At 38.5% G+C, this 17,381-nt stretch overlaps 1 protein-coding gene across 1 annotated transcript in view; it reads right to left on the reverse strand.

The window, feature by feature from the left end:
• Nucleotides 1-297: 297 nt before the first annotated feature.
• LOC130220578 (protein tweety homolog 2-like) overlaps nt 298-17,381 on the reverse strand; it is a 56,567-nt gene continuing 39,483 nt past the window's right edge. The window contains exons 3-4 of the mRNA XM_056452810.1: nt 432-543; nt 298-309 (exon numbers count right to left, since the gene is read on the reverse strand). Of these exons, the coding sequence (XP_056308785.1) occupies nt 298-309; nt 432-543 (124 nt within the window). The remainder of the gene's footprint in view (nt 310-431; nt 544-17,381) is intronic.

Below are 17,381 nucleotides of genomic sequence, written 5' to 3' on the forward strand. Positions count from 1 at the left end.
GATTTTTAATCCTCTTTAATGCAGATAACTGATAATCCCAATCTTGTCTGTGCGTGTTCTGCTTTTGCTTCCTTACATACATGAATATAAACACCAGCTGATGTGTTTGCATTTCCAGAGTCTCCAACTCAAGACTTCTCAAAAACTGGAATCTAAAATGAAGAAAGACACTATGACTCCAACTCCTTGCCAGAAGTGTAGCACTCCTGCATATATGTATGTGCATGCGTGTCACTCATCACATGATATAGTCATATTCCAGCAGCAGAAGCGAAAAAGCCCCTGAGGCCCCAGCTCTTAGTTTTTTTCCTGCATGCAGCATATAACAGGCAACAATTCTGATTTGGGTTTTAATCACAATGTTCCTCAGGCTATTCCAATGAAAATGAGACGACATGGTGAGGGACAGGCGAAGGAAGCGAAACTCTTACCATACTGCCGATGCCACCCAGTGTGTGATTGGCATTGTAAATGGAGTAAGTCAACTGGTAGACTCCGTCATTGGTTTCGCTGTTTCCATAGAAACCCACGCCCACCGCTGAACTGTGAAGAAAAACAAATCAATTTTGTGTTACAGATGTGGCTCTGTTTCAATACAACGATTTCATTTGGCTTTAAAAGTGTTTGTTGAAGATTTAAGACTTTAAAGAGGTCAGACGATAAATCAAACAGTCCCCTTATCTTATCGAAAAAAATGGAGTAGTAGTTGAAGCATTCTTAAAACATCTTCCGCAGTTTAAGAAAAAAAAAAGAAGCTTCATTTGAACCAAACTCCAAATTTAGCGCGTCTCAAACCTGCACAGCTTAAAAGCGACAGACAGAAAAAAAAATAATAATTTATATGGCAGGGACTATATGTTTATCTAAATATACCTTTTTTGTCACTTGATGGAAAAAGACTCCAACAGAACTAATAATTATAACATTTTTAACCTCTTATTCAACCTGTAATATTCAAATGGACTACCCCTTTCATTATGTTTGTTGCTGTTTTTGCCTTATAGACATCCAATATAATCAGAATCAGAATCAGTTTTATTGCCAAATGTGCTTCACACACACAAGGAATTTGTTTTGGCTACGGAAGCTTCCAGTGTACATAAAGTGACAAGTGACAACACAAAATAAATCTGAAAAAATAAAATAATAATAATAAAAAATTATGAACATTAAACAGATGCAGTTCAGAAACCTGGATGTTGAGTTGTATGTACAGATTGTTATAAATATACAGGTTATAAGGTGCTGTGTACAAGTGCGAATGTAGAAAGTATTGCATTGTATATTGATATAAGGTGCTGTGTACAAGTGCGTATGAGAAAGTATTGCACATTTATTGCACAGTAGGGGAATATTTAACTGTTTATAAGGTAGACAGCCTGAGGAAGAAACTTTCCTGTGTCTGGCTGTTTTGTGCTTGGTGCTCTGAAGCGCCGACCAGACGGTAACAGTTCGAACAGGTAGTGTGCTGGGTGCGAGGCGTCCAGAGTGATTTTGCGAGCCCTTTTACTCACTCTGGAAGAGTACAGTTCTTGAAGTGTAGGAAGGGTTGTGCCAGTGATTCGTTCATCAGTCCGCACTATTCGCTGTAGTCTACGGAGGTCGGTTTTGGCAGCTGAGCCGAACCAGAGAGTGATTGAAGTGCAGAGGATGGATTGGATGACAGCTGAGTAGAACTGTACGAGCAGCTCCTGTGGCAGGTTGAACTTCCTCAGCTGACGAAGGAAGTACAGTCTCTGCTGGGCTTTCTTACAATAGAGTCTACATGAATGTCCCACTTCAGATCCTGAGAGATGTGGTGCCCAGGAACCTGAATGACTCTACTGCAGCCACAGTGCTGTTCATGATGGTGAGTGGGAGGAGTGCAGGGGGGTTTCTCCTGAAGTCCACTATCATCTCCACTGTTTTGAGCTTGTTCAGCTCCAGGTTGTTGTATCTGCCACCATAACGCCAGCGCTCCACCTCTTGTCTGTATGCAGATTCGTCACCGTTCTGGATGAGGCGATAACAGTAGTGTCGTCTGCAAACTTAATGAGTTTGATGGAGGGGTCTTTTGCAGTGCAGTTGTTGGTGTACAGGGTGAAGAGCAGTGGAGAAAGAACACATCCCTGGGGGGCACCAGTGCTGATGGTGGCGGCTGTCGGATGTGATTTTGCCCATTCTGACTAGCTGCTGTCTATCTGTCAGAAAGCTGGTGATCCATTGACAGACAGAGCTAGGAACAGAGAGCTAAAGTTCTGAGTTCTGAGTTTAAAGGCAGAACTGAAGTCCACAAACAGAATCCTTGCGTAGTTCCCTGGTTTGTCCAGATGTTGTAGGGTATAATGCAGTCCCATGTTGACTGCATCATCCACAGACCGGTTTGCTCTATAGGCGAACTGCAGGGGGTCCAGCAGGGGTCCAGTGATGTCCTTCAGATATGCTAGCACCAGTCTTTCGAATGACTTCATGGCCACCAATGTTAAGGCAACAGGTCTGTAGTCATTGAGTCCTGTGATCTTGGCTTCTTCGGATTGGGATGATAGTAGAGCGCTTAAAGCAGGATGGAACTTTGCGCTGTTCCAGTGATCTATTGAAGATATGTGGAGAAATGGAGCCAGCTGGTCAGCGCAGGTTCTCAACAGGCTGGTGAGACACCATCTGGCCCTGGTGCTTTCTTTCTCTTCTGTTTACTGAAGATCTGACGCACATTATCCTCACTGATCTGAAGTTCAGGGGGGGAGAGGAAGATGGCTGGAGGTGCTGATGGCTGTGTAGGGAGATGGTCCGGGCTGTGTTGATGTGGTATTGATGGCCGTGTAGGGAGATGGTCCGGGCTGGGTTGATGTGGTGTTGATGGCTGTGTGGAAGATGGTCCGGGCTGTGTTGTTGTGGTGTTGATGGCTGTGTAGGGAGATGGTTCCGGGTGGTGTGAGGTGTCTGGTCATAGGTGTCAAACCTACAGTAGAAACATATTCAGCTCGTTTGCAATATGTTTATTGCTGTCGATACTGGGGGACGGTGTCTTGTAATTAGTGAAACCTTTTAAGCCTCTCCACACTGATGCAGGGTCGTTAGCTGAAAACTGGTTTTGCAGCTTTTGGCATAGCTTTTCTTAGCCACACCAAATTCTTTGTCAATGTGTTCCTGGCCTGATTGTACAGGATCCTGTCACCACTCCTGTAAGCATCCTCTTTGGCCTGACGAAGCTGTCTGAGTTTTGGTGTGAACCATGGTTTATCATTGTTAAATGACAAGTAGGTCCTGGTAGGGATGCATAACTCCTCACAGAAACTGATGTATGATGTTACAGTCTCTGTGAGCTCGTCCAGATCTGTGGCTGCAGCTTCAAAAACATCCCAGTCAGTGCTTTCAAAACAGGCTTGTAAGACCTGCTCTGTGTCGTTGGTCCATCTCTTGACAGTCCTTAATACTGGCTTAGTAAGTTTTTGCCTGTAAGTTGGTATAAGATGAACCAGGCAGTGATCGGAGAGTCCTAGACGTGCTCTCGCAACGGAGCGATATGCATCCTTTATTGTGGTGTAGCAATGGTCCAAAATGTTATTGCCTCTGGTGGGGCATGTAATGTGCTGTTTGAATTTAGGCAGCTCGTGTGCGAGTTTTGCCTGCTTAAAGTCCCCAAGTATGATAAGAACAGAGTCCAGGTGTTGTTGTTCTGTCTCTGTGATCAGATCAGCCAGCTGTTGCAGCGCAGTACTCACGTGTGCTTGCGGTGAAATGTAAACAAGACGAGAATGAACGAGGAAAATTCTCTTGGTGAATAAAAGGCTTACAGTTAATGAAAAGCACTTCCACATCAGGACAGCACATCTTCTTTAACACAGTTACATCCGTACACCCACCTTCTGTTGATGTAAAAGCATGTCCCACCACCGCGCGTTTTTGCCTGTTGACTCGTATCGCGATCTGCTCTGTACAGCTGAAAGTCCGGTAGGTTTAATGCGCTGTCCGGAATGGCTTCGTTTAGCCAGGTTTTCCGTGAAACACAGGACAGCAGAGTTGTTAAGTTCTTGTTTTGCATGTGAGCAGAAGTATAATAACATTGTTTGATTGCAAAGCCTTGACACCAAATAGTTAGCATTTTTATTGTTGGTGTGACACCTCTGCATCGAAGGCTTTTATGCCGGTTTCACAGTGCATAAATGTCGCATATTTTTTCGATGTGCATGTCAACAACCAGGACTCACAGAGGGAGCAGAGCAGCACGTCAAGCAGGAGTGCTGCGTGGAGCGCGCAAGTATGGTTTTCTACGTGCATACATCAGTTTGCTTTTTGACAAACTACATTGCTTTCACCAGCGTTGGTTTGGATTCACATAGAGAATAACTCTTTATTCTGGGATTACACTCTTAATAAATAAATTTGCATATATAGTAAATCGTGTCTCAATCCATTTACTGGGGCACTGGCGATTTTTACTGGGGCACATGCCCCAGTAAATGGGCTCTAGTGACGCCCTGCTGAATGTTTACTCTTTATTTAAACATCCTTTTAATAATAATAATAATAATAATAATAAACAAAAAAATTCCACTACAGAGGAAATGGTTGATGTCATTAAGATATTTTTAAAATATAATGTAATAAGGCACAAATAAAGCATGAATGCTTTTACACTGGATTTATGTTATAATCTACATTTTCATTGTAGAAATATGAAATGTTTGGGAATAAAATTATACTTTTAAATTAGAAAGTAGCCATTTTTGATAAAAATTATACATATAATGATCCATCAATTTATACAATATATCCATCTATCCACCCATTCATTTCATTAAACCGTCCATACACCTACCCTTCAATCTAATCTAGCCATCAAAACAGTCCATACACCCATTCACCAACTCTCCTTTCTATTCATCCATTTATTTATATATCCATAAATCATCCATCGCTATCTATCTTAATCAATCACTGATTGTCCATCAATTCATTAATCCATCTGTCCATCAATTCATCATCCATCTATCCTTCCAACTGTCCATCCATCCATTTTTTAGATCCATCCATCCATCCATCATCAATCAATCTATCCACAGAACAAACAATTAGTTGATCCATACATCCATCAACTCATGCAATATATTTATCCATCCACCCATTAAACCATCCAACCACCCACCCTCAAATCCAATCTATCCATCCATAAAAACAATCCATACACCTATGCCTACACCATTAATATATCCATCAATCTTCCATTGCCCTCTACCTGAATTACTCATTGATTGTAAGTATGAATGTTAGACTTCTATTTTTTAGGATAATTGACAGTCTATCTGTAAATAAAACGAAAAAGATAAATACAACTATACTTTTGAGAAGTTTTATCTTTGCCATGTTTTTTAAGATTAAGGTTAAGGGCATCGCACACCGGATGCGCCGCGACACGACACGCACATAACAGTTAAAAGTGTCTCACACCAGACGCGCACATTTGCATGCTATTTTAAATGAACTATTCAGATGGCACCCTGTGGTGTGGCAGAAATATGAACAGTGTCCTGAGTTGTGGCTGGGCGCTGCGGACAGCCGTCGACTTGCAGCGCCAGTGGTGTGTACCCTGATAGAAACCTATGTTTAGTATTCTGAAATGTATGGCGCTGCGTGGCGTTATGCGGCATTCTGCAGAGCAGTGCTTCTGGTGTATGACCATCTTTTAGTCTTGTAACATGATATATAAAATAACGCTTATTTCACAAAATGGATAAATCACAGACCATGTTTTGGCACAAAACAAAGCAAAGTTGTCTAAACACATTTGCTCCAGGTGCTACGGCAATAACCAGGAAAAGTGTGCCCACCAGAACCAGTCTGAGTTCATGAAATTCATCATTTTGACTCAATTGGTCTCATGGTACCTTCTACTCTGAAGTCTGAGTAAATATTTCAAGAGCAGACCTCAGAATTGTAGTCTGCCCAATTAAACTGCTGTGGGGTGTCATAACAGCCCAGCAACAGTCTGCTCACTTTTCTCCAGACAGATCCGATCAGCTTCATTAAGCAACCTCATCAGACGCATGTGTGCAGACTGTCAAGTGTTACAGCCATTCAGTCCATCTCAGTCAGCAAGGGATATGAACCCCCCCCCCCCCCCAAAATCCTTATGCTAGAGCCAGCATGATTTTTCTCCTAAACCTCTTTCATATATCTCATTTTTCTCAGATGGCTTCAGCAGAGAGGTCATTTTTCAGACTGATAAAAGCAAAAATGGGGCATTGGCAGTGGTTCCCGACAGACTGTTACTTCAGTTTGATTCATGGGCCATTTCAGCTGTTCATATCAAATCATTTTTTGTTGTTGCAGCAAAAGATTTCTGTAAGTGACCAGCTTTCCAGATTAATTCTTTAAGAAAGCTCACATGGCCACAAAGCAAAGCAAGCAGCTATTTATTCACTCATCCTCTATCCATCCATCTATTCACAAACTTGTCTAGCTAACTATCTCTCAGTCTGTCATTCCATTAATCAATTCATCTGTCTGTCCAGTCAGTCTATCCATAATCAATTTGTCCATCTGTACCACCCTTACATGATTTATTCAACCATCCATCAATATATCCATCCATTAAACAATCTATTAATCCATCCATTAATCCGTCCAACCCAATCTAAAAATCTGTTCATCCATCAATCTGCCATCCATCCAAAAAATCTGTCAACCAATAACCCATCCATCCACCAATCCAAATAATATGTCAAAATGTCTGTCAACCCATCAATCCAGCCATGCATATATTTGTCCACCCACCAAACAATAAATCTGTCTCTCCATCAATATGTCCATCCATACAAAAATGTCAACCAATCCATCCACGCTTCCAAAAATTTGTCAATCAATGTCAATCAATCACCCATCAATCCAAACAAATCAATCAATCAGTCCATCCACCAATGCATAAACCTGTCCATCAATTCATCCAAACAATTCATGACCCAATCATCAACCCATGCATCCATCCATCCAATGTTAATCTATCTGTCAATCCATCCCCATCAATAACAACCATACATCTATTGGTCCATCCATCAATCAATACATCTGTCCATCTTTCCAAAAATCTGTCAAATAATCCATCCAACCATCCATTCATCCAAACAATTTGCCAATCCATTTGTCAATCCATCACCTTTAATCCAATCATCCATAAATTGGCTCACCCACCAATCTATGAATCTGTCTATCCATGCATATGTCCATGCATCCAAAAAAGCTGTTAACCAATCCATCCACCCACCCATCCATCTATCCACCCATTCAAACAATTTTTTAATCTATCGCTCAATTCATCGCCCATCAAACCCAACTATAAATCAATCGGTCCATCCACCAATCCATCCACAAATGTGTCCATCCATCCAAACAATCTATGACCCAGTCCATCTATCCACCCACATATCTGTCCATCCATCCATCTTATGTCAATGTATCAGTCAATCCTTCACCGTCAATACACTATCCATCAATTGGTTCAGCCACCAATCATTAAATCTGTCCATCCATCCAACAATGTAAATCTATCTGTCAATCCACCACTTATCAATACACACCATCCATCTAATCTATTATCAATCAATCCATCCATAACACAATTAGTTGATCATCAACTTGTACTATTTATCCATCCATCCATCTATCCATCCCTCCATCCACTCCCATCCATCCATCCATTCATGAATTTAACCATTCATATACCCCCCTCCTATCCACCAAAACAATCCATACACCCATCTATCCATCAACTCTCCTTCTTTCCATTCATCCACTTATTTATATATCCATCAATCATGCATTGCTATCTATCTGATTCACTAACTGACTGTCCATGAGTTCATTATTCCATCCACCCATCAATCAATCTATCCATATAAACAATTAGTTGATCCATCCATCAACTTATGCAATCTATTTATGAACCCATTCAACCATCCAAATACCAACCTCCTATCCAATCTATCAATCTAAACAATCCACGTACCCATTCACCCATCTATCCATCCATCTATATATCCATCAATCATCCATCAATCTCTATTTGAATTACTCATTGACTGTCTATCGTGTCAATCTGTCTATCGTGACATCAATCTATGTGTCTGTCCATCGATTAATTTATCTTTCTACCAGCCAGAAGACCTCAGAAAAAAATGTTTTGAGAAACAGCCAAGATGAATAGAAAGAATTTCTATTAAATAAAGTGTAAACCTGAAACTCTTTACATTTTTCCAACTAACCTTTAAGGTTAACAATTAAAAATCTGTTAAAATATATTTCATATATCCACCAATATTTTCCATCCTCACATCTGTTCATCCATTCATATATCCATCTATCCAAACCATTAATCAGTCCATCTATCAATAAGACTATTCATAAACAGCCCTCCATCCATCAAATCAATAAATTTGTCCATCCATCCAATAATCCGTCACTTAATCCATTCATCAATGCAACCATCCATCCAATCTATTATCCATCAATCCATCCATACAACAATTAGTTGATTCATCCATTAATCAGTGTTTTCCCAACCCTGTTCCTGGAGCACACCAACAGTACATATTTTGGATGTCTCCCTTTTCTGACCCATTAACTTCAGGTTTTGGAATCTCTTCTGATGTTATGATAAGTTGATTCAGGTGTGTTTGATTAGGGAGATGTTGAAAATGTGGACTGTTGGTGTGCCTTCAGGAACAGGGTTGGGAAACACTGCATTAAATTATACAATCTATCTATTTACCCATTCATCCATTTAATCATCCATATACCCATCCTTCTATACAACCTATCAATCAAAACAATCCATACATCCATCCACCAACTGTCCTTCTTTCCATTCATCCATTTATTTATATATCAATCAATCATGCATCACTATCTATCTGAATCACTCACTGACTGTCCATCAATCAATTCATCCCTCCATCTATCCAATCATCCATCCTTCCATCATCAATCAATCCACCTATACCCTCCAAGGGCTTGATTGTCCACATACGTGGACAACACATTTTAGCTCTTAAGTGGCTATTTGAAATACTTTGAATGTTTTATGTTTTGCTACAGACATACAGTGTCATCCTGCAACTATTTTGCAGCATATGAAATGTCCCAACCACTATTTTAACAGTCCAAAATGGGGAAAAAAATTTTTTACTGTCTGATAGTCAAAGCGAGTTAATAAAAATTCTATGTTAAATATGCATTAAAATTATTTAAATTAGGACCATGAGTCCACATATATGGACATAATATTTCTCTAAAAGTACATTGTATCAAAAGATGATACTTAGTTTTTATTCTAATTAGGTTCTAATAAGCCCAAAGAGCAAAGAGAAATGAAAAAAATGCATGTAAAAAACACCTTGGGCATTAAGAGGATACAAACAATTAGTTGATGTATTCATAAACTTATGCAATCTATTTATCCGTCCAGCAATTTAAACCATCCAACTACCCAGCCTGCTTTCTAATCTATTCATCAAAATAATCAATACAGCCATCCATCCATCGATATATCCATCAATCATCCATTGCTCTCTATCTGAATTACTCATTGGCAATCCATCAATCTATTTGGCTATCTATTCATTCAACAGTTTGGCTGAACAATCCAATAATCTATTTATGTGTCTGTGCATCCATCAATGTATCTTTCTACTACCCAGAACACCTCCAAAAATGTTTTTAAAAACAGCCTATATGCAATAAAAATAATTGGAATGAAAAAGATGTATAGCCTTGAAACTCTTCCATTTTCTACTAACCTTATAGGTTAATAATTAAAATATTTTCATATATTCACCAATACTTTCCATCCACCCATCTGTTCATCCATTCATCCGTCCATCTATCAAAACCATTATAATCAATCCAGCTATCAATAAGACTATTCATGAAACATTCCATCCATCAATCAGATCACCCAGCCGTCTGTCTGCCAATCCATTAATCCATCCATCTGTTCATCCATTCTTCCAGAAAGAACAAAATACTCATAGTAAAGTGGGGTAGTAGATTCAAAAACACAAGACTCACATACTTAATCTGTTTCTTTCTTTCTTTCTTTCTTTCTTTCTTTCTTTCTTTCTTTCTTTCTTTCTTTTCTTTCTTTTTTTCTTTCTTTCTTTCTTTCTTTCTATAATTTTATTACATAAGTATATATGTTTTTTATATGTATATATGTTTAGGAATGCCTAAAAATAAAAAATAAAATGTTTTAGAACTAATAATGCTCCAATGAATCTGCTGAACTTGTTTCTGTACTTTCTGATTGATTTTGATCATTTTGTACACTCCTTTTTTTATTCCCTTTCAAGTTTAATGGCATCATTTAATTTTTTCTCATTGGTACCTGTCCATGAAAACACTGCCATGACCAAGTGACTTTTACCTAAAAGAGGGACAAACCAAACTAGGTCATCAACGGGCATTGTTACCCAGAGATCAAGTTTCAGATGAAAGGCATCAATGTAAATGTAGCTCACAATTATGACATAGTAAATAATGTATACATCCTATACTATTAAAATACCTGATACCAGTGTAGTATGGTAAACCATATTTCACCTTTTGCTCAAGGAATCTCTTGAGCCTAGACTGTCCTGTCTTTGACTCCCTGTTCTAACCAACATATTGTTGTGCATTGTTCAGCCAACACCCAGGTAAATTTTATTTGTTGTGATATATAACACAGTTCTGAGCAAAAACAGCCTAAAAATATGAAAACCCAGTGAAGGATAGTGGGTACTGAGCAGATGGCATAAACTGTCCTTCTATAATAACTCTTCAACGGGATAAGTGTGTGTGTGTGTGTGTGTGTGTGTGTTGATGTGGGGGCAGGTGGTCTGAGTGAGAATCCTGTCTCTGATTTCCCCTAAGCATGATGGATTCCAGGCTCTTTCCTTATATCATTAATATAACTCCCTCAGGCCAGCAGCATTTCTGCTCCCATTAGCGGTGAGTGTGCTGTAGCCCAGCTCTCACCCTCCTGCATCCAGCAACTGCTGAAATAACAGCTCATCTGGTTACATCTCACTTACAGCCTGCATCACATCTTTTACTTGAGTGCCAAAATCAAACAGGGTGTAAATTTGAAGAAAACAATAAGTGTGAAATGAGCAAAAATAGCCAGAATTCTAAAGCCAGATTGAACCTGAGAAACTGCAGATTTAAATAGATTTTAGGAGGGTGAATCATGCGAACAGAGACTGTGGTGTTTTTAATATTTATAGCAAGTTATATAAAATAGATGTTATGAAACATGGACATTTTATATTTTCAAATAGTATTAAATTAAGTGCTAACTCAAAATGATTAGAGATTTCCTTATTCATTTGCTCAAAAAGAACAAAACTCAGGATGTAAAATTTGGCACACAGAGAGAAGACAGTCTAAACATTAACCACTGGAAATCTGGATGTTCTAACTCAAATGACTGTTTAAATTCTTCTGCTGTTTATACAGTAAACAATGTGGGGTTGATTTTGTAAACACATCTTGATTGGGCTGTGTCAAAACTGATGAGTTGTCTGGGGTACTGCAAACACAAGCTGTCCATGCTTAGTCAACCCAACAGAAAGGGCAGTAGGGGGTTCTCTCACAATTAAACATCTGAGTTATTTTGCCCCAACCAGTTTATTAATTTCTCATGGAACTTTCTGGATTCATTCTGATATCGACGGTCATGAACATGAACCAATTTCACTGTTAAACACTGATTTTTGATTTGTCAATGCGCAGGTGTTACCTTTTGTTAAGTGAATCAAGTAGCCACAGAAATTAGGCTAGCTGTCAGACATGGTGCAAATTCTACTTGCAGCTTGTCTTGTCATATTTTGTCAGAATTAGGTCATTAAGTACTGAAACTGAACTTTTATTTATTTATTCATTTATTCAATCATTCATTTTCAACCGCTTTTCCGAGGCCGGGTGGCGGGGGCAGCAGTCTTAGGAGAGAACCCCAGACTCCCTCCCCCCAGACACTTCCCCTAGCCCCTATGGGGGGATCCCGAGGCGTTCCCAGGCCAGCCGAGAGGCATAGTCGCTGCAGCGTGTCGTGGGTCTTCCCTGAGGCCTCTTCCCATGCCTGGAACACCTCCCTAGGTGGGCATCAAGGAGGCATCCTAAACAGATGCATGAGCCACCTCAGCTGACTACTCTCGATGTGGAGGAGCAGCAGCTCTACTCTGAGCTTCTCCCGGGAGACAGAGCTCCTCACCCTATCTTTAAGGGTGTGCCCTGCCACCCTGCGAAGGAAACTCATTTCGGCCACTTGTAGAAATTCTGTCCATAAAAATTACGAACAGAATTGGTGACAAAGGGCAGCCCTGCCAGAGTCCAACATGCACTGGAAACAAGTCTGACTTTTGCCGGCAATGTGAACCAAACTCCTACTCTGTTCATACAGTGACGAGACAGCCCGTAACAGAGCACCTCTGACCCTATACTCCCAGAGCACCCTCCACAGAATGACACGAGGGACATGGTCAAATGCTTTTTCCAAGTCCACAAAACATGTGGACTGGTTGGGCATACGCCCATGAACCCTCGAGCACTTTGGTGAAGGTGTAGAGCTGGTCCAGTTTACCACAGCCTGGACGAAAACTGCATTGTTCCTCCTGGATCCTAGGTTCAACCATTGCATCCTCCTCTCCAGTACCCTGGCATAGACTTTTGAACTTAACTTTTATGGGTATATTTTTTCAAGTAAATCGTAATAGCATGCCAAATCCAACGACAGAGCCATAATTTCTATATTGAGCATTTTCACGCTTTTTTTCTCTCCCCTTCGGCTATGGTTTGCCACATTAAAAGCCATGCCCCTACATAACCTATACAACATTTCATGTTATTTGTTACATAGCTGTATTGGCATTTGGAAAGATACTTGATCTCTTGTGGAATACAAGCAAAGATACTTCTATTTTTTAATGCTTTAGCTACAAACTTAACAAGAAGGTCAGACACACGCATTTCAGTTCACGCAGAGAAAGTGATAACTTGTCCCGCTATTTTCCGAAGGACAAGTTGCATTGGATGGCAAGGACAGTTCTTTACAAATATAAATAGCTGTCTTGAAAAACAGTCCTTTAAATCAGAAATTAGAATTGTTTAGGGGGTAAATAACGCAACTTATGCATGAATAGAAGACGTGCTAAATTTTGATAAATGAAAACTCGCTATGAACTACATGAAACTCAGCACTTGGGTCAAAACAATCCACCACGTGTTTAATCCCATAACTACCCAGCTCCAGAGTTAGGGTTGTGTTATTTTCCAGCTCAACATTTTTTAGAGCGTAATTTGTCTTTAAAAAAACATTTTTCCTAATTCCTTCTAGACTGTTGCTGTGACTTTAATGCAAATTGAAACTGATTACATTCAGACCACAAGGTGAGACAAAACATTTAATTTAACTTAACATTTAATTCAATTAAATAGTAAAAGCATGATTGAACAATGCACAAACCAATGTGGCAATGACCTTGTCAAATGAACATGAGGCTAAATCTTTACAACTGTAGTATATGTAACTTGGTATCACAAATACCTGGCTATTTGTGTATCCCTGGGTTACCTTGCTAATGTACTGGACTATGTGTGCCTTGGCTACCTTACCGAATTAATTTACACTAGGTACTTGACTATGTGTTAGAGCTGTATAATATATTGTTCAGCATCAATTTTGCAATGTGTGAATTTGTAACAGTCACGTTGCATGGGCTGCAATAATCAAATTGGAATTACAGATGACCAGACACTACAGTTTATAACACTGTATTGTTCAGGCAAATTTTAACCTTAGGATAAAAGTTTATCATTTTAATGTGTTTTTAATGCTTTTGTCTGTGTAAGCATTTTAAGCCATTTGTGAAGTAATGTTTAGTTTAAACATTAATTGCATATAAATACTTACACAGTGGAGAGTATACACTGTAAAAAGTGATTATTAACTTTACTTAAAATAAGTGAGTAAATATGTAGAAACTTGTAATTGTTAATTTGACTTAAACATTTTAGAATTATGCACATAGTTGATTTACTTAATACCTTTATGGAAACTTTTATGGTTTACAAGCTTTTTAAGTCCTAAAAATTAATCACATTCTACAGTAATTTTACAACTTATTACAACATTTACATGTGATTATTCAATTTCTCTGTGAAAACTGTTATTTAATTTGAATATTTGCTCTGTTGTATTTATCTCTGCTTGTAATTAGTTTATTATATTTTATGCAGATATCATCCCCTATAGAATCATTCAAATCAATCTAAAATTATGAACTGTTACCAAATAGACCTGGTGAAAATATATCCATATCAGAAAATATGGTCGCAGATAAACAAAATATTACAATGTCAGTTTTTTTTTCCAACATCATGCAGCCCTACTATGTGTGCTTGGCTAATTTTGCTAAATGGCTTAATATTAGTGTACTAGACTATTTGTGCCTTGGCTACTTTGTTGACTGGCTTAACTCCAGGTAACTAGACAACATGAACCTGGGCTACCCAATAGAGATTCATAACAGAACTCTGGATTTTTACAAAAAAATCTTCTCCTTTTGTTTTCTCTCAGATATCAGTGTAGATCATTCTCTAAGCTGCTGGAGGACTTATTCAGTGCTTTAGTAAACACTTACAGTTAATGCTCCCGCTGAGCATTGATAAAGAGATGCAGGACAAAGTGCTATTTAAACGCCTAATATGTGCAAATGTGCAAATGACTGACACATTATCTCTCTATGCTGCAGAGTTAGATGCTATTCTGAAGCTGGATATAAATCAGAGGCTCAATTCCTGCTGAGATAACCCACTGCGGCTGAATCGTCACACATCAGCCATCTCTGTTGGGCTTTAATGGGGTCAGCGGACTCAGCGCTGTCATTATAGCTGAGAGAACAGCCAAGTGAAAAGAACACTCATTTATGATTAGCAAAGACTGAGATAAACAGGAAAACTGTGAAACGTGGGGAAGAAAAGGCTAATGTCATTCTGTAAATATGAAGCAAACATGGTTAAAGAAGTGACTTCTAATTAGAAGCAAGTCGACAGAAAGAACTATTGTTTTATAACTGAAGATCCTTCGAGGTCAAGGGATAATCCAATCATGATCACAGGCTAAAAAATAAACAAGTGGAATAAAAAGCCACATTATTGAGTTAAGGTCTCATTAAAAGAGCATCGTTAAGTATCACAAGATGGGCTCACTATGGTCATAAAGGGATTGCTAGGGTCAACAACAATACCCAGGTATGCTGTGACATTTAAACAATGCTCAGTTGGCACTAAGGAGCCCAAAGTATAACAAGAAAACAATCCATATAATTACACTACCACCCTGAATCATTGAGACAAAGGAGGATGGTTCCATTGTTTCATGTGGTTTATGGCAATTTCAGACCATACCATCTGAATGTTGCAGCAGAAATAGAGACTTATCAGGCAATCTTTTTCCAATCTAATAATGTACAGTTATGGTGAGCCAATGTGAATTGTAGCCTCAGTTTGCTCTATTTATTCATCCATGACAATACAGGTAAAAAACATTACATAAGAGCATATAGCAATATCAGCGATACAGCAATGTGAAAACTTTGGCAGCTTTAGGTTCCCTAGTGTGCACAATATAGTAAATTAATAGTTTTATAAGATTTGACCGCAGCTTCTTTTCATCATTGCAGCCATATCATTCATTCTCATCCCAAAACCAAAAGTTACATCACCAGTCTGGCAAATATTTGTCTTTCTACTGAATAACGAAAAGCCAATTTAGATGAGCCAACATGCAAAATTTACAGTATATCAAATCTTAAGTCTCATCTAACGGCCATCAACAATTGAATCACAGCCGCCGCACAAGCATCAAGTCATGGAGCATCCTCCAAAAGGAAACTGAGACCGGTACAAGCCAATTGTAAAGAATACTGTAGCTGAAGCCTTTCCAAAATCTGTCAAAACACAGGTCTGAAGATACATACCAGACTGGTATGAATGTCTTTCAACCAAGAAGACAAGCAGATCTAGCAAAAGTGTCATCGGAGCCTTAAGTTAAGTACAAGTTGTATAGTAAATCAATTTATATCCAATTATATCAAAACTAAAACCAAAATATAATTAATTGTTGCTAAAATTAATTTTTGCTTGATAAAAAAATATTGAAATGAAAATCTTTTTTTCAAAAGGTAGGCTAGATTGTTTGTCCTTTCTTTTTTTACAGAAACATATAGGCTCATTTCAGCTTAATTGCTACACTGTCGTTGTAGTACAATTAATAAAGACAAATTGTATATTATAGGGTGTTTGGTGATATATACCACATTAATCACAATCCAGCTTTTCTACAACACAACTTCCATTGCTCTTACCCGACATCTGCAAGTAACCAAAACTACAGTACCTTGCTGCAACAGTAGAGCAAATCCACAACGACCAACATCTGCCCTTTCACTTTAGGCAAAAATGTAATAAAAAAAAAACATTATAAGAATATTAAGATAATAAAATCTTAAAGATCTGTTTACTTAAGCTGGGTTGTCATGCATGTCTTTATTTCAATACTGCATATTTATATTCATCGAATCCCATCTATAGTTTTAAATATAAGATTTGATGATTAATCAGAGACCATGATTGCAATTAACGCAATCATGTAAATAAAAATGTCTCTAATTTTGTTTTGGAGGTCTCCTACAATAATAGGTTTTATCCATCCATTCAAGGTCAAACACATATTTTAACAACAATCATAACAAATTCAGTTCTTACAAATAGTGTCTGAAAGGTTTGTTCAAAGATCGGGTCTGTCTAAACCCTTCCTTTCAGACGGTCAGATAATTGATGAGATTGGTCAAACACGTATTACCATTTTTGAATTTCATCTCCAGAGGCTTTCACAATAAAACCCCTAATCATCATGTTATGAGGAGTGCATGCGATGAGTATTTGCTTTCAATGGAACAAACAGCATCTTCTCGACATACCAACAATATGAACCAAACTCCTCCAGGCCTAGGCTTCAACCACAGTGTCAAAGCAGATGTTGTTCACGAGTATCCATTAGCTATATAGCAAGGAATCTGTTACAAGCCTGCAGGTTTGTAAAAGAAATAAAAGTAGAATTACTGTTGACTCCTTTCAGGCTGAATTGCTTCTTTCTTTGGGAAACAATGACTCCGTTTATCCTGCACTTTCTTCCATGAAACTTTGCCAACATTTTACATTGACAAAAAAGCATGAACTAAAATTAATCTTATAAAGTCAAACAACATGTTTGGTGTTTTGTATATGCCATATGCTTTCAACCACTGCATCTCTCAAATTCATTTTTGAAGTGTCGTGGTAGTTTGCTTTTCATCAACGGAGAACCATTT

The sequence above is a fragment of the Danio aesculapii genome, chromosome 3 (genome assembly GCF_903798145.1).
Source record: "Danio aesculapii chromosome 3, fDanAes4.1, whole genome shotgun sequence".
Taxonomy (NCBI): Eukaryota; Metazoa; Chordata; class Actinopteri; order Cypriniformes; family Danionidae; genus Danio; species Danio aesculapii.